Source organism: Castor canadensis, chromosome 3, assembly GCF_047511655.1.
Source record: "Castor canadensis chromosome 3, mCasCan1.hap1v2, whole genome shotgun sequence".
NCBI lineage: Eukaryota > Metazoa > Chordata > Mammalia > Rodentia > Castoridae > Castor > Castor canadensis.
The window spans coordinates 98,812,979-98,832,225 of NC_133388.1; the positions used below are offsets into that span (position 1 = coordinate 98,812,979).

At 36.9% G+C, this 19,247-nt stretch overlaps 1 protein-coding gene across 11 annotated transcripts in view; it reads left to right on the forward strand.

Annotated features, from left to right (window-relative positions):
- The first annotated feature begins 723 nt into the window (after positions 1-723).
- LOC109678055 (putative monooxygenase p33MONOX) overlaps positions 724-19,247 on the forward strand; it is a 111,594-nt gene continuing 93,070 nt past the window's right edge. For 2 of the 11 annotated variants that reach the window (XR_012446261.1, XR_012446260.1), the window contains exons 1-5: positions 944-1,628; positions 2,023-2,744; positions 3,617-3,690; positions 3,791-3,890; positions 16,270-16,357. Coding sequence is in view for 4 of the 11 variants with exons in the window: in XM_074068487.1 (XP_073924588.1) it covers positions 6,910-7,254; positions 8,640-8,663 (369 nt within the window). In the remaining 7 variants the exon portion in view is untranslated. Of the gene's footprint in view, positions 1,629-2,022; positions 2,745-3,616; positions 3,691-3,790; positions 3,891-4,695; positions 7,255-8,639; positions 9,284-16,269; positions 16,425-19,247 lie in introns of those variants that run through there. The other 9 variants (XM_074068487.1, XM_074068488.1, XM_074068485.1 and 6 more) reach the window with 9 other exon arrangements.

The following is a 19,247-nucleotide window of genomic DNA, read 5'->3' on the forward strand; positions in this document are numbered from 1 at the left end:
ATGTCTTTATTGACAGGGAATGATAGCGCCAGAAGGGTGTACAGGCAAGGAGAGCTTTCTTCTAACAAAACAAACAAACAAACAAACAAACAAAAAAAAAAACTGGTTACCTTCTGAAGCTTATTTGTACAGGTGACACGTATCTGTTCCCGCATATACAAGAAGCATATACTAACACTTGCATTTGAGAAAATAAATACACGATGTACGACAATTCTGGGCAATCTATTTTCACAAGAACCAAAAAACAAAACGGCTTCTTCAAAGTTAGCCTCCAGTAGCAAATATTTTCTTCGTGTTCCTATAGCACATTGAGGTCAGGCAGCTTCACCAGAAAGGATTTTTGGAGATTCATTCAGATTTTTAATGGTTGCCCCTGTTCAATAGGGTTGGTAGAGAAAGTTACCAGAGACCTTCCTTGCACTGGAAGCATTTCCTGTAGCTGCAGCTCCTCTTGGGGTCCCACACCCGGAATGAGTCCAACACTGACCTTGGCCCTTTCCAGCCAAGGCTGGGTTGGGTAGAGGCCGCCTTAAGGGGGAAAGGATGGCTTTGCTGCTGCAGGACATGACTTTAAGTTCCACAAAAACGGGGACATTTCCTGTGAGTAAATGAAGTATCTGTTGGGTTTTTCTCCTTGGGCTTTTCTGGCTGCATCTCGTTTTTCCTCTGGAAGAACCCGGTGCTGCGCTCACTTGGCTGCCAGGCGAACATTCACCTACCCGACTGACTGGCTGGGGACCAGCGCAGCGCTGCGCTCTAACCATGGGTGGATACGTGGGAGAAATGTCACAGTCAGGAAAGGAAACACCTGAGCAACTGTCTGTGAGGGGAAGTCAGGAGCAGATCTGGTTCATCCTTGATCCTAACAGACGTCTCTATCGCCACCAGGCATCCTGATTCCCTCCCTCCCGCGCCCCCGGCTGGTCTTCCCCGGAATGTCCCCTCAAGTGTGACCATCTCCAATGCAGAAATACGCGCTGCCCAAGTTCGGCGCCTGAAGAGGTGGGGTGCGTAATAGAAGCCTCCTCTTTGCTCTTTTCACTCTGACTTTGAGGGTCCGCGTGCACGTGATTTAACACAGTTTCCACCAGTTTCCATGCTGTGGACTTCAATTCTTGTCTGTCCACCAGCACCTGCACCCACTGCCAAAGTGACAGAGTCCTGGGCGACCGCACGCAGGACCACCCACCCAAAACCCAACCCACCTGTAGGCGCCACATCAACCAGTTGCTCATGGCAGGGGAGGGGCCCGGAGCGCGGAATCTGCGAGGCCGGGGAGTCACCAGACTCCCAATAGGAGAAAAGGGTGGCGTGGGGACTAGGGGAACGGGCTGAAAGCCCAGGCCGGAGGCCTGGCGGGTGGGGCGTGATTCTGGATTTTACAGGCCAGCTGTGGCTTAGTTCTCCAGCAATTTTACACGCTCCCTTTGTCCTCTCCTTGGTGCGACAAGCAATTTCCGCTCCTGCAGAAGCCTGAGCAGTGGGCGGCCAGCGATACCGGCCCCGGGAATGCAGCCGCCTGATGCTCCAGTTCCTCAACTTTCTCGTAAGCTGGAGACGCTCCCAGCAGGATGCTGTTAGATGCTCCACCATTATCCTGAAGCAATTTGACAGCCTATGAAAAGGTAGCTACCTCCGGAAGCAAATCCTTTTCCATACTATGGTTCGGTGTTTTTATTTTCTAACAACGATCTATGGTTTCTGTGTGGATGATCTAAGAATCTTTATTGTTTCTAAATCTAGGAGTTTCAAGTAGAGCTTCTCAAAATGTAAATGTGCTTCTCCAAATTGGGCAAGATTAAGGATTTTTGTAAAAGAGCCCTTTTCTTCTTATGCAATCAAAGACTCTGTAACTTTCCAAAAAAAACTCTGGGTTTGGCACAGTTTTCTCTCTCTCTCTCTCTCTCTCTCTCTCTCTCTCCCTCTCTCTCTCTCTCTGTCTCTCCTCTCTCCCTCACTCCCCCTCGCTTGTATGCACGCGCATGATCAGTGCTTTCTCTTTCATTTCTCCACTAACAGACTGAAAAATCGGAAAGGCTCATATTTCCCATGAATTCCTGCCTTTCTGGAAAAGCAACCACCAAGCAAGCATGGTGCTATTGCTTTGGAAAACATTCAACCCCTATCAAAAAATAAAGCAGAGCACCAGAGAAGGAAAGACAAGGCTGGAATAGAAGGAAGCCTCTTGTTTGGATTCAGTAGTGGAGGAAAGTGCAAGCTGAGGTCAGGCTGGAGGTTCCTGCTGCCTTACTTCAGCACCAGAGGAGATGCACAGCGTCCCCCGACTGGGCTGCTGCCACCAGGACAAAACAAGCTGGTGCCTCTGCAGTCCTCATTGCTACTGTCCTGAGCTCCTCGCTGAAAATGTGGTATCTTCTGATACCACTTGCCTCCCTGGTCCCTTCTTTAACGGACGAAAAATAATCCTCACTTCCCCCCTACACCCAGGGACTGGGTTTTGCTGAGTACTGCTTCGCAGATTAACTCAGCAGCGACTTCAAGAATAATTTTTGTACAGGGGTCTGGGAAAGATGCAGGCAGAAGAGTGAAGTCGAAGTTCTTAGAAATCATAGGCTCTGCTGTTGGGGCTGAAACACTCAAAGGCCCACAGTTACTGAAATGAGGTCATGTTCCTGAGTGGATTGCATCTGTGGTAGAAATAGCTTTGCCAGAGGTTGGAGATCTACTCAAATCCGTACATTGGAGAAACGGAAAAGACTTCTGTTTTGCATACAGAGCAGGTAAGTGATGCTACAGTTATTTCTGTTTTATACACCTCTGAAACTCTAAAGATGTTTCCCAAGGTTTAACAGAAAAAAACATAAACAGCATTATTTACCTTGTAGATTATGGAGGACATAAGCAATTTGGTTTAATTTTTAAGTGGTTATTCCTAGATCTCAGCTCCCTAAGAACTTTGGATCACAGATGCACACAATTATCCCCAACTATTGGTTGAGATGGTGTTTCATAAACTTTTTGCCTGGGCTGGCCTCATACTGCAATCCTCCCAATCTCAGCCTCTCAAGCAGCTTGGATTACAAACTTGAGCCACTGGCACCCAGCTGGCCTGAAACATTTGGTCCTCCTACCACAAACTCCTGAATATTGAGATTACAGGCTTGTGCCTCTATACATGGCTAGGAATGTTATGGTCTTTTAAAGGACTTACTGGTTTTAAATACATGTAAAAATAAGACAAATGTAATACCCCTTTAAAATAATTTCTTAATTCGATAATTTTGTAGGATTTAAATATACATAATGGAACATTTATAATGTAGCACAGTGATATTCATTATTTTGACTTCTTAAGTTATTGAATTTCACAACATTCATAATACACTTTGAATTTTACATCTATATGTACACAGAGAGAGAGAGAGATGTCCACTAAGCAATGAGTATATCTAATTAATACAAAATGTGGAGTTCCTTTTTATTCCTTATTATGGAGTCTTTTTCATTGATGAACATTTGTATCAACTTTTCAATTTAAGAATTCATTAGTCAGGAATGAATATTTCAAGCCATGCTACTTAGGATTTTATATGTAAACAGTATGTGTGCTTCTTTGCCTATTTTTTTCTTTATTTTCATTTGTTCCTGACAGAGCCCGGTGTTCACTTAGTTCATTAAGTAGCTCTGAGTCTGTGAGCTTCATGGGTGATGACAAATCTCTGCAAGGTACTCACTGTATTTCTCATAGGTGTTATCCTCATTACTTCCTTATTTTTTAATCTCCCAATTTTGTCTGAAGGAATTTAATATGACTTTTCTTTGCTAGGGTTACCAGAAGTGGCAGAATCTACGTGGTTGTTTAACTCCATTTTCCATTCTGAACCTGTGCTTGCAAGTGTGAGAAGTAAAGATGAGTCTGCTACCGGGTGAGTTTTAGCTTTTCTGATGAGGGCAAATTTTACTTCCTGAATGAAACAGAGACCTCATGGAGTAACTGTCATGTACCATTCAGGGTAACATATACTACCTTCTTGAGGGCAATGAGGTTTTGATATGCAGCTCATCTGAGAGGCCAGGAGGAGCAAACAGCTGTTCTCCATTGTAATTTGCCATAGTAACATCATGAACAAGTCTAATTCAGTGACTGAAGAGGGCTTGAAAAGTTTGCATCATTGCCTAGAGTTTGAAGCGCAGCTGGATTGGTAATGAGAGGAAGGTTCCAGATTTGTTTTTCCAGAACCTTCAGGAAAACAGTGACCATAATCCGGTTGCTTTCCTGGAGAGTTTTGTTCAGTCCCCTGCTGGTTATGATGAGCCTCTGTGTTGTGCCAATCAGTCTGCAGACTGAGTTGGTTTGGGAGCAGTTATTTCTATGTCCTTAACCTGTGTACTTGCTATTCTAATTTTTTAAAGTACTTGCTTTGTGTTTAAGAAACTGTAACTTAGTAGTAAATGGATAAAATGGATAATGCAGTTTATAGATTCTCTAGTTAAAACAGTGGTTTTGATGACTTTTCCAAATAAAGTAAACATGAAATACAATTGATATTTTAAATATTTGAAAAAAATCAAAGCAAAGCTAATTATTGAGACTTTTTAATGGTATTTTATCTAGGCAATATTTCTCCACTTTGACTATAGAGACAATCTAAGTTACAGACAAGCCTTTTCCAGCTCATCTTTGCATTGCTGTTCACTGAGCACTGTGGTTCCACCTGACTTTTTCTACAGTATTCATAGTTGATTCTGAGAATCAAGGTCTCCATGAGGGCTGCTATGCTCCAGAGTGAACCCTGCCCTCAGCACACCAGAGACCCAGAGGATTCTTCTCCCTTGTAAGAAGACAAAGTACCTGCCTGAGATTTCATTTATAAGACAAGATTACAATTCCCACAATACAGGAAAAATGTAGGCATTTTCCTCCACACTAAGATGTTCGGTGGCATTAGCTACCTGAACAATATTTGAAAAATGAGCAAAGATCTTTCATATACAGTCACGGTTATGAAATTGCCTGGCCTTTTTTTTTGTGTGTGTGGAACTGGGGTTTGAACTCAGGTGCATGCACTTGCCAGGCAGACATTATAACACTTGAGCCACACCTCCAGCTCCTCAACATAAGTTTTCTGAATGTGTGTACTCCTTATATTGAGTGGAACATTCCCTACTTTCCTAGACAGTGGGTAGATAATAGTTCATGAGTTTTGTTTGAAAAGTTTCTGTATCATGATTGCCAATATTTTTCAAAGCAAGATGAGGGCCTTAGATGTTAGGGATCTGAAGTCACTTAGTGCTGATGTCAGTGCAGCCAAGTGGCAAAAGTTGCTTTCAAGATGTGTTAGAGCACACTTAATTATTTGTCAGCAGAACTGCGTGGTGACCCAACTGCACATTTGAGACAAAGTACCAAAACTGACCATTGATATTGACAGACACTACTAAGTGGTCACTTTTGCCAAATGGGAAATACATTTCTCCAATTTTGTGTTTCTCTATCACATAACTGTCAGTGAAGCAAGAAAAATATTGCTTTGACCCATATCACTGACTAAATATTGTGGCTTTCCTGGTAACTGCCTGCATAAGTACCTTTCATATATTTGTAGAGTCAGGTTAAATATTTGATATGTGTATTTCACTTTGTTTTCATCTAAAATTAAATCATAATGATTAAAACCTGATTATTTTAAACTGACAGGAAAAATATGGTGAAGCAAAATGGTAAACCATGGGAGGTTCTGTTTTTACTTTGGTAGTATCAACAAAGTCCTACTTTCTTAAACACTTACTGAATGTGTGAAGAGATTATTTGGTTAGGTTTTTTGATGAATTTACTACAATAGACTAACAAGTTATATTTACTTTGTTTACTCAGAATGGCACCATTTTGTTTAATTGTTGTAATTTTTGGCAAACATTTTTGTATTTTTTATAACATGTCAATGTTAAAGGTTGTGTATTTGTTTTGATTAGTGCTACTGTTTTTGAAAGTTGTTAAAGTAGTTGAATTTTATATAAGACTTCTAATCAAACATACTGTAACTATACATAATGTTAAGTGTTTTAGAGTAGTTATATGTATACATATACATAAACATATACACATATATGTGAGAGGATAGATAATAGCATGCAAAACTATAATCTTTCTGGAAAGTAATACTTAATGAACCCATGAAATTATTAAAAAATTAAAAGTATTCCTATGCATATCTCAGAGTTTGTACAGAGTTATGCTAAAAAAAAAAGAGAACAAAATGTTTTCTGATTAATTCTATATATTTTCTCCCAATGAATTAGAGAATGTGGAGTATGTGTTAGTATTTTTGTTAAAAAGTACATCACGGATAGGCATTAGTATAACAGGTATTTCATAAATAGCTTTTGTCTACTGAGTAATTAGGCGTGAAGTCTTACTAGTGTAGATAGATGCCATGCCTCAAATGCCTGGAGATGCTTTGTGAGCATTCTAGTTGAATAGAATTGTTATCTGTCTTAGTTTGGGTATCTATATTGAAAAAAACATGTATTGATTTTACTCAGGGACTTATGAATGGCTCAAGTGGGAGAGTGCTTGCCTAGCTGGCATGATTCTCTGAGTTCAAAACCCAGTAATCTATGCAAAAATGTAAATCTGTTGATACTGTGACATCTCTTTCTCTGTCTATGTATCTCTGCCTTTCTCTCCCTCTCTCTCTTTGTGTCTTTCTCTCTCATACACACACACGCAAAAATGCACACACACACACACACACACACATACACTTAAGATTGAACAGCTCCTATTAAACTCAGGGCAAAACCACAGAACTCACAGTCCTGGCATGGTTCAACCTTATGATCTCTGTCATCTCTTTCTAATCTTGTTCCTCTACCCTCCTGTGCTCCAGCCACATCACCTACTTGCAGTCCCTCACACAAAATCTGAGTCTAAATCCTAGCATCATGGATCCTGGAAGTGGGGATAAAGACAGAAACTTGTCAGATAAATGGAGCTTCTTTGGACCAAGACCCCTCCCAAAGTCTGATTCTAGAGATTTTAACATCCAGGCCTACAAAGGAGCCCAGAAGCCAACTCCTGTGGATCTGATCTGTGCCCTGGCCTCCAGAATGGCTGCAGATCCAGCAACTTTCAGGCCACCCAAGATAGATGTCCCAGTGATTGAATGGAAGGAACAACCACTTAGAAATGGCAATCCCAAACTCTGGGACTTGAACATGCTCACAATCATTGGCTTCAAGAATGCTTTCTATCAGAGGGACTCTTACCTTGGCTCTGACATAAGCATGGTATGTTTTTCACAAAGCCTATTAAACTGAGATAGAGTTGGAAACATATCTGATTTTTGAACAATATTAGGGTAAATCTTCCCTTTGTATGGAAGAAACCATTCTGTTCCACTCTAAAGTTAGATTGAAAAAATGTCAGCAGTTATATTTGGGAAACCTCAAGACTTATTATCATTTATCCTAGACAAGAACTTTAATTCTTGTGTACTAGGTAAATAATGTTTTTTCTAAAACCTACACTTCTTGATTCTTTTACCATAATGAATGTGAGCACTGGCAAATCATGGCTTATGTGCCCTGGCAAGTTTGGGCGGTTCTAGCTCAGTCTGCTGACAGTGCAGGTGTTGTGCTCCACCTTTGTCAGTTAGGGGGACTAAGACCTGTTTGAGATTTGGGTACAGTTACCAGCTAGACTTGGCAGAGCCCTCACTTTCTAGGCTGAAACTAAAGGTGCTTTGCTTTTTGATCAACCTTATGGGTTGCTTTGTCCTGCAGCCAGTTCTTCATGAATTTTGGTACCTCTTGGGTCACTGATACAGGAGGGATGCTTCTCTTTCATATGTCACAGAACAAATAATAGTCTTGCATATCCCTTCTTGTACTTTAATGTAAATTTAATTAAAGATCACTTTGGTTGAAAACTTCCTCAGGGAGTAAATTGAGTATAGTGATTTGGTATTGATAAATGGATACTAAGCTTTTGTTTTGGTGGTGATGGAGGTTGAACCCAGGGTCTCTTGCATAGTGGGTGAGTGTGGGACCACTGCATTAATGTCTAGCCCATGCATGTTAGACTTTTTAAGGGTAAAGAATGTGTTAAGATCAGTTCAATTATATATTTGAGATTTATGTGCAATTAATGTCACCGCTTGTTTTGATTTGTCGAAGTCAGGGCTTGAAACTTTTTTTATTTTGGCATAGAGGTATGGAGAGTAGGAGGAATTCAACATTTTTCTGTAATGAAACCATTTTCCATCAAAATGAGCCTTGTACCTTTATGCAACACATCTTATTGAGGACAGGAAGTAAGAAAACTACCTTTTATTTTTCTTATGGGTACATGTTCGCTGGGTTGATCAGTGTGTCTCAAAATCTTTCTGCTTTTGTTTTGAATGGTATTTTATTTATGTAAGAGCTGACCTTCTCATAAAGAAGCCCTGAAGTATAAAATTTTCAGAGAATTAATTTATTTGTATCTTTGTTATATCTATTGTATTGACAATAAAAATCCTCAGTTCTTTCTCAAAAAAAAAAATTCCTTTACACAACCAATAGTAAGAAATATAAACCATTAGAATAAAATATCTTTTTATTCCAGAGTAACTGAGCGGTCCCAAGTAACAATCTTTGACTCTCAAGACAGCACACTCTCTGTGTCATTTCAGAACCAGGGAACTATTCAAGAATAAGAAACCCAAACCTTATACGCAATGAAAAACAACCTCTGGAGTTCAATACTGATGTGAAGACCAAGAAAAAACATGGGAGAAAGGGAAAGAGAGAACAAATACTGATGAAATAAGAATGTCAATACTGTGAGGCTGCTGGAGCAGATCTGTGACGTCTGCAGAAACATCAAGCCATAGTGTAGGCAAATAAACCTAAATCTTCAACCTTAGTGCAAGTTCTGCAATTCTAAAATTTTTCTCATGCTTTCCATTTTTAATCCTGTCTCTCACAAACCTGGAAGAGGTTTCACACCTTTTCTTAAATCCATGCCAGTTGGATTTGGGGACTTGGGCAGATCATCTCTAGCCACTGTGTTGAGTGGATTCTGAATCCCCTATGCTTTGTCACTGCTGCCATCTGAGAATGACACTTTCAGTGGAACCCAGAGCCCTGCTATTGGTCATGTCGCCCAATCTGTAAAAAATGTGCCTGCCACTATTATGACACCAAGTTCCCCATGCCTGAGTTAATAGGTGTGAAGAATAAAGACCTTACCTTTTCAAATGTTTGGATGAAGTAAGTCTTAAAATGTGCAAAAATGAATTGGTTTTACATGAATAAAATTAGTGTTCTAATAGTATTTTGCACCTCTAAATATGGAAAATCTGTTAGGTTGGTAATACACATAGGACTATATTTTTTAGCTCACTTTCTATGTGGTCCACTTAGCTTTCCTCCTTCTTACCAGTTCTGCCTTTTTGTGTATATTTATTGCACAAAATAATGGCTTTCTCTGCGCCATTTTCATAGATGGATATATGTATTTTGATTATGTTCTCCACCATTTACCCTTTTTATGCCCCCCTCTCTCTGATAGTGTTTCTTCTATTTCCATGTTATCTTGTTTGTGCCTTCTAGATTTCATATGAGAAAAAACCTGAAATACTTATCCGAGTCTGGTTGACTTCACTTAAGTTGATGTTCTATCCATTTTTCTGAAAACTACATAATCTTATTCTTTTTATGGCTGAATAATAATTCATTGTGTATATATGACATTTTCTTCATCCACTCATCTGTCGATGGTCAATCTGGGCTGATTCCATAACTTGGGTGTTGTGAGTAGTGCCCCCATAAACATGTGCATTCAGCTATCTCTATTTTATTTAGAAATCTAATGTGAAAAAAACATTTTGTTTTTCAACCCCATTCTCCAAATGCATGGCTTCCTATGGGAATTAAAATGAAAAACAAATCATAAAACTTTTATCAATTCCATGCCATATATACAAATACAGTAGTAATATGGAGACAATAAATCCAGGGCCTACTTATGCAAATGATATTTAATTCTTTTCTGAAGAATCATATGTCACCAGTCTTTGCTTATTCTTCTTAAGCCTGACTAGCTTGAAGAATACTGTTCAGGTGTAAGCCATTTACCAGCAGAACCTGGATGACTGAAGCCGTAAAAAATGAGGTGACTACTGAGTCCTGATCAATAGCCACTTTAATAAAGCATACTTTGCTTTTTATAAACTCCTTTTACAGAGAGCATTTGGTCAGAAAAAGCATGCCAAGTATTTTGTGTCAAGGTTACATTAGTACAGGGAAGCACAGTTAAAATTAACTCTTTGTTATGTCACACAAGAAAGGTATGAGGATAGGTAAGACATTTAAAACAATAGATAGCGTTTGCTGCCCTCAACACAGAGAAACTAAAGCAGACACTTTAAAGCAACTGAGGCCAATAGGAGAAGGGGACCAGGAACTAGAAATAAAGGTTAGTTTGAGAAGAATTAAATTAGAAGGTAGCACACCTGTACAGGAAATCAATGCATGTCAACTCCCTGTATAGCTAGTCTTATCTCAACTAACAAAAACACTTGGTCCTTCCTATTATTGCTTAAACTGTCTCTTCAACAAAATTAGAAATAAGGTCAGAATAGTTTCTGCCTGGTAGCGAGGGGTAAGAGGTGGTAAATGGGGTAGTGGGGAGGTGTAAGGAAGGGAGTGGGAGGAAGGGGTATAAAAAAATAAAAGTAAAAATAAATAAATAAAATAAAATGGGAACAGAGAAGCAGGAGAAGCACATGGTCAACATAACTTTCTTATTTACATCTGAAGACACGACGCCATCTGGGAACACTGAATACTGTTTTTCTGGATGTCTGGCTTTCTCACAAGGCCAGATACCAAATCACACAGTCAAGGTCTGGTCTGAGACTTTTGCCCCAGTTCCTTGGAGCTTTCTCAAAAGGCCAGATGCCAAGTCACACAGTCAAGGTACCACTGCTGGCTCTGACAGTCAGGTATTTTGTAGAACGACCTTCAGGTGGGTTTTTCCCCATTTTTTCCTCATGGTAACATCAAAGTGATATATTATGAGGATGAAACCACAGGAGTTCAGGTACTATGTTCATTCTATTTTTTCAAGGGCACATGTGCTGTCAACATGATTGATCAATGCTAATGGTAACCTTTATCACTGGACTGGGACACTGTAAAATTACTTTTATTTTCTCCCTTTCAAAACTGTACTGTTTTTAAGGAGTACTATGCACCGTCCACATGTAAGGGGTAGAAAATTATAACCCTCCTTTGTAATGATGGAGTAAATTCCTTTGAAATAGGAATTTTATTTCTTTTCTCATATTTATCTATTTTATTTAATTATTTATTTTTATCAGTTTAGACCATCTGCCATGATTTATTTAGTTGTTCCATTCCTGGATCCATGTAAAAGATCATTAGGTAATCTGTGGGAAACAACTTTACCAACTAGACTGTAGTGATTATATAGTTTCTTTTTTCTGTGGCTTTATGGAAAACTTTAATTTCCAAAGTTATATAGATCAGCATCTTTCCCCCATCACTGGTAACACTGTTTCTTATTTTTAATACAACTATATTATTTGTGTCATTCTACACATCACTTTGGGATTCTCAACATTTTAAATACAAAATTTGCATCCATGAAGATTCACTCTTTGAGTTATAAATTTCTGCAGGGTTTCACAAACATATAGCCCCATATATATATATGTATATATATATATATACATATATATATACTGTTTCCTATATTGAATTTCTGTCCTTATTCATGCAGAAGTAAAGAGTGAATTTCCACAATCCAGATGACTTGAATCCCTAATGCTCACCTCTGCAATGGAAGCACTCTTCTAGTCCTCATGATTTTAATAATTTTAAAATTAATTTTTAAATTAATTTTTAAATTAATTTTTAAATTTTAAAATTAATTTTTAATAATTGACTTTTAATAATAAAAGTCAATCTGTGATGCTGTGAGTGTTTAAGCCAAGCATCAAGTGTTGATTAAAGCATGCACAAGTACTGTAAATTTTGAAATAAAAAGATACTTACAATGTAAATGAGCCAAATAGTTGACAGACTCGTAATATCACACATCTAATGCAAAAGTGTCTTAAGTATAAATTACAAATATGGAACATATTCTTGACCATTTATATTGATTTTCTTTAAAGCTAGACATTTCCACGAGGTTTTCAAAGGTTTGCTGCTTCATAAAAGTAAGCTGCAAGATGCTATAGTACATAAAATATTTAGAGCAAATCAGTAAAAAAAGTTGTTGGGTTAACTACATTTAACACCAGGATTGCCTGTCAGGGGCTCGTGCTAGGTGAGTAGGGCTTCTGCTTGCTAAGTGTGGCATGTTTACTGTCATAGAAACCTGGAGAGCAAGGTTATAAAAGAATAAATGTATCCAACACTTCAGTCTTCATTGACAATTATTCCACTCTAAATGCAGAGTTGATCCTTTCTTATTTCAGAAGGAACAGACTTTGGGGCACTGTATAAGTTCTCTGAAATGTTAGTGAGGGACATATTTGTATGATTTTGTCCCTTACTGCAGCATTACATTATAGAAATATAGATGCATCTTGGATTTATATAGATGATTTGAAATATTGGATGAAAAATGTGAGAATTTTGAAGAATGTAGGCCTGTATTACAGGTAGGTTTGTAGGACTGTACTGTATGCAGAAAATTTCTTCCAGTCTGTTAAGGCCATCCCAAATAAGACCACGGTTCTTTAAACCAAATTTTTCTATGATTTTCATGAAATTTCGTATTTGATATTTAAAGACTGCCATACTTTTCACAAGCCAAAAACCTGGATATGGGAAGAGAGTTGACAATATTTAAATTGTTAATATTTAATTGTTAACATTTCATTATCTATCTTCTCCCTCTTCTCCACACCCCAACTATAGGAGTAGGTAGTAAGAACAACAACCAGGAAGTTTCTTCTGTTGAGAAAGAGCTTTTCATCAGGTGTGTGTGAGTGTCGTGTTTTGATGATACTGGGTTTGAACTCAGGACCTCATACTCTCTAGGCATGTGCTCTACCAATTGAGACACTCCAACAGCCCATTTTTTTGTGTTGGATATTTCTGACATAAGATTTTGGGAACTGTTTGCCCAGTCTGAACTCAAACCATGACCCTTCTAATCTCTGCCTCATAAGGAGCTAGGATTGCAGGCATGAGTCATTTGCATCTGGCTACTGGATGTATTTTTAGGGTGTAATGGAAAGCATGCCTGAGTAAGAACAGGTAAGACGTATGAATAATAATTTCTCTTATCAAGAATTGTCCAAACATATCAGTATGTATTTTTTCAAGAAATAATGATTAAATCACTGCTTTTCTTGTTGCCTGAAGAATCAGCAAAGGAGTGAAACATAATTACAACCTGAAGCAAGTCATGATATATTTTATTCCAGCACTTTCTCCAAGACTGATAGAGTCTTCATCTTATTCTGATATGATGAACAACCAACCATAATTCAATTCGCACAACACAGCATATATATTGTTTAAAGCATACAAATACATTATATAGCCACATTAAGAGAAGAAAAGAAAACTCAACACACATTGAAACTGTCAATATGGCTTTTCCATTATGTCAACCTGGAATTAAAATTGTGAACTTGTAAAAATTTGAACAACCAGAAATAAACCACCAAAGAAGAGCCTTCAAAGTGTTTTCATGTTAGCCAAACATTGTTCACAAGGAAGGTAGCTGCAAAGTTGTAAGTTCCTGTAATGAAATGAAAGAAGCAATGTGAACACCTTTACTGTGGTCTTCTAGCCCATGGCTTCAGAAAGTTATACAGCAGTTAATTATGGATTATCAGTTCTACTGGCTGAAACTTGGAAGGTGCAGTATGAATATTTTAAGAGACATCTCATTTTAAAAGTTACCTGAGAACTGAAAGTGTAAACTATATGAGAATCCCCTCCTACAATTTAATCAAAACACTGCTGGGAGGGAAGAACATGCAGCACAGAAAAGTCTTGGAAAGGATCATGATGTGACTGAATCATCCCACTATCTAAACACCAACATGAAATAAGTTGGGAAGCACTGTGGTAAATGTGGGCAGTATTATTTTAAGATGTTGAGAGAGATTCACAGGGCTGTGACTATCCCAGAAGGATGAAAGACTCAGAAGCAAGGCTTAGACCCTGTGTCCTAATTGGAAGAAAAGAGACAGCAGATGGCTCTGTAGCCAACTGACTCATTTTGTGCATTATAATTTGTGCTGTGACCTTATGTAGAATTAAGTGAAGGCCAGCATTTGTAAATGCAGACATTTAGCAACCGTGGCCCCTCCATGGTCAGTTGGTCTTCCAGCCATGAGCAAACATCTCCCTGAAACAGGAGCACAGCAGCATTGGGGCCTAGAGCTCATCTGAGAGAGGTCCTGAAGAAGGGGTGTGATCAAATTCACCCTGCCCATGGGATTTGGGATTCATAGTGACACAAATAGCATATTTTACTGTCTATAATGAAGAAAAGTCCAATGCTGAAGTTTTATAATAAGAAATCAAATACCAATAAGAAACACAAATTTGGACAGATAAATTAAGGACAAAGAAGCACAAACAATATAAGAGAAAGGACTTTAAAAGAAAATCAACATATTGTACTGATAATTCAATATAATTGCCTCTACATTGCTTAATTTTTATTCTTTTAAAATTGCTATTGGCTGATAGAACCTAAGATGATAGTACATAGAGGCCTCATGCACCCTTCATCCAGCATCCTAATACAGTTGCAGAATCCATAATTATGTCACCACTGGGAATTTCAAATTGGCACAATGATAAAATCTATGTGATTTTTATCACTTACTGTAGATGTATATAAACACCAATGCAGTAAAGACAATACTCTTCCACAAAGGTCTCCTTCAGGTCATCCATTTATACTCACAAACCTTTCTTTTACTCCAAATTCCTAACCACTGAAAACCATGAATTTGTTCCCCACCTTAATAATCATTCCATTTCAACAATGTTACATAATTAGAAATATATATAGCCTGCATATGCATTTGTTTATATAAATAAAAGTATGTTTTTAATATTGACCGTTTATTCACTCAGCATAAATGCCATTGAAATCAATTTAAGTTTGTGTATCTTGATTGCTTTATTCTTTTCATCACTGAGTAGTATTCCATGCTGTTTATGTACTATAGTTGTTTATCTACTTACTTCATAGAGAAATTTTTGATATTTCCACTTTCAGGTATTACAAATAAATCTGATTTTAGAAGTCATGTGAAAGTTTTTGTGGCAAAAAATTTTCTTATATCTGTGATAATACCCAAAAGTGTGATTACCAGAGTTTATGTTATTGGTAGTTTCTTCCAAATTATCCTCCAGAATGCTTTTACAACTTTACATTTCTACCAAGAATATATGTGCTATCATAGTTCTCTGAATCTCAGCTATTGTTTGATAAAGTCATTTTATAAATTTTAGTTATTCTAATATGTATGTGTTGATCTCACTGTGGTGCTAATTTATATTTCTCTTATGACTAAAAATTCTGAGTATGTTTTTATGTGCTTATTTTCCATCCATGTATTCTTCTTGGCAAATGGGTTAGTTCATGACTTTTGCCTTTTTTATAACTGGATTGTTTGTTTCTTTAATGTCCAGGGAGTTATTTATATGTTCTGGGTATCTGTCCTTGCTACACATGAGGTTTGCAAATATTTCCCCTTGTATTTATCCTAAGATTCATTATCTAAAGCTAGTTTTCAAAGTAGAAATTTTTAATATTTTATGCATTTAAATTTATCAATTTTTTTCTCTTGTGCCTGGTGTTTTCCATGTCAGGTCTAAGATCTCTTATTTAATACTACTTTCTGAAGACTGTATCCTATGTTATTGCCTAAAAGTTACATAGTTTTGCATTTTATACTCAAATCTATGATTTATCTCATGTTAATTTTTATACAGGGTATAAGGATTAAGTTGAGACATGGTTGTTTCATCAATAGAGGTCAAGTAGTTCAAGCATCATGTGAATTCAAATCTAACAGAAGAATGCAAAAAAAAAAGTTACCCCTAAAAAGTAGGTCACATCATGTGGAAGAAACAAGTACAAATTGTGACACATATGTTCTTGATATGCCAATTTCTTTTACCAGAATATGAGAAAGTCTCATGTCTTCACACCATGATGTAGCACAGGGCCCTTCCCAGATGTGACTCCCCAGCCTTGGACTTTTCCCTCTTCAGAACCATGTGCCAAAATAAATCTTTTCTTTACAGAGTTGCTAGTCTACAGTATTTGTAACAGCCACACAAAACAGACTAAATGAGTGAACACTAGTCATCATTGCAATAAGAACTGAGGAAGGTAAGTATTTTCCTTACTCTTACCAGAACAATGGATGCTATGTTGGCCACATGTTTCTGCCGGGGTGTCGAGGGGAAGGGGGGGATAGGGAGGGGGGAGGGGGCTGCATGGGCAGTAAGGGAGGGGGTGAGGGCAGGGTGGAGAAATGACCCAAGCATTGTATGCACATATGCATAAAGAAAAAAAAAGTAAATATGGCTTTTGTAGTCATAAAGCTATGGACAGTATTTTAAAAATTTTTTTCTTTTTTAAATTTTATTGAATTAAAACTGACATTTAAAAAAAACCTCATGAATCATATATACTTAAAATATATGGTGCAACTTCCAAAATTTCTGAAATTGATACTTGTATTTATGAGGTGCAGCATGATGTTTTAATATTAATATAATGTGGAAAAAATAAGATAAGGTAAATGACATATCCATTACATCAGATAAGTGCGTTTAAAACTTACTTTAGCAATTTTGAAAGGTAAAGTACTTTTTTGTGCATGCTAACCATGCTGCAACCTACATCTCAAAGTGAAAACTCACTTTTTCTGCCTCATTGAGCCTTTTTATCCTTCCATCATCATTACCTCATTCACTCTCTGCTTGTTGGTTTTGAATACAACATGAAAATATAAACATGTGGCATTTGTCTTTATGTGTCTGCTTTGTTTCCCTTATCATAACAATATCAAAATTCATGTTGTTGACAAATGACAAAACATATTTTATTTTTAAGGCTGAATAGTATCCAATTGTGTATATATGTTACATTTTCTTTATTTACTTGTTAATTGATGAGCTCTAATTAATTCCATAACTTAGCTATTTTGAATAGTTCTCCATTGAACATGTAAGGGAATATATATATTCAATATCCTGATTTCAGTGCTGTTGTGTAAATATCCAGAAGTGGATTTCTGGATCACATGGTGATTCTATTTTTAGATTTCCAATGAACATGCATATGAATTTCCATAAGAGCTGTGTTAACTTATATTCTCACCAACAGCATACAATGGTTCTCCTTTGGCTGAATTCTTGCAAACAGTAACAAGTGTTCCTTTTTTTTTATTATAGCTATTCTGACAGATGTGAGTTGATATCTTGTATCATGGTTTAATTTGCATTTACCTAATCAGTGGTCATTTTCAGCATTTTTATTTATCTGTTGTGCATGTATATGTTTTTTTGAGGAATATCTATTCAAGACTCTTACCCATGTTTTAGTGGAAATACCTTAGTGGTCTGTTAACAGTGTTTTGATCAATGATGAGCTTGGATATACAACAATAGCCCCATAATATTATAATGGATTTCAAAATTTTTATGGTTTAGTGACATTGTGGTTATCATCACATCATAACACAGTGTATTACTCATTTGTTTGCACTGATACTTTTGTAAATAATCCCACCACACAGCCAGTCATAGAAAAGTACACAATTATTTATAGCATGTGATACTTGATAATGCAATAAATGACTAATTATAGTTTTGTGTATTTATAAATTATATTTTTAAATCATTATTATTCAGTGTGCTTCTTATGCTTGCAAAATATATTTTATGCCACACTAGAATGATACATCTCATGTGTACTCTCTTCTGATTGCATCCTTTTCTTTTGTAGTTATTTAATCTTGTGGGTTTTTTTTGTTATGGTTCTAGGAATGATAGGCTCTACTTTGTAAATATGTGAGTATATACGCATACTTGTGTGTATAAGGCTATGTAGTGTTGATTTATGCAAGTTCACCCCATGATTTTTCAAAATGATGAATTGCTTAATGACACATTTCTCAGCATATATTCCTGTTGTTAAGAAAAAATATGACTATTTTTTTTCTTTCTATAGAATTGCATGAGTTTCTTACACATGAACACCTTATCAGAGGTACAGCCTGTATATATTTTCTCCCAAGGTTTTTATTTTGATGTACTTCCCATTCATCTATTTTTGCACTTGTTGCCTGTGCATTTTGGGTCAAAGCAACAAGAACAAAACATCATTCCTCATCCAGAACACTGTATAGTTTTATCTCGTTTACTTTCTTCTAGTAGTTTTAATGTTTCAAGACTCATCTTTAAGTCTTGTCTTTAATTCACTTAGAATTCATTATTGCATTTGATGTTCAATAAGGATTTGCTTTTCTTCTTCAACATATGGATGTCTAGTTTTTCCAGTGCATTTATTAAAGAGATTGTTTGTTTCTTAATGGGTACAGCTGTCATTTTTGTCAATAAATCAGTTGATGTTATACTGTGGATTAAATTTTGGACTTTCTATTTTGTTCCATTGTTGATGGGTCTATTTTTATGAAGAAGTAATATCTACCCAGTGACTATATATTAAAATGCAAGTTGTAACCAAGTGTGGGAATTCAGACATATTTCTATTAGTTTTAGACACAAATTTCTTAGATAATAACTCAGACATATAAATGATTACACTTGACAATAGTAATATAGACTCCATTTCTATTATTCTTCTTCCTGCTTTGGATGCATCAGCATTTATGTGTGGTAATACAGAAAAGTTAGAAGACAATGAGATCTTACAAGTGATTCTGTGGGCATGTTCTGAACAGCAATATAGCCAACCCTGTTACTAATATATGGACTTTCTATGTAGTGTAACAAATGAACACAAACTTGGCAGCTTGAAGCATCACACACAGAGTACTGTGAAACCAAGTATTTTCATGCCTCCTCCTGTGTTCTTTATCATGAACTGTGTTCCCTAGTCACTGCTTGTTTTCATAGTGAGAACTTTGCTAGGAAAATGATGTTTTATATTGGTTTTCTTTTCCTGTATCCTTTTTGAATACATCATCACATTCTCTTCTGGGTTGCAGAGTTACTACTGGGAAATCCAGTAGAAATTGAGAATCATATTT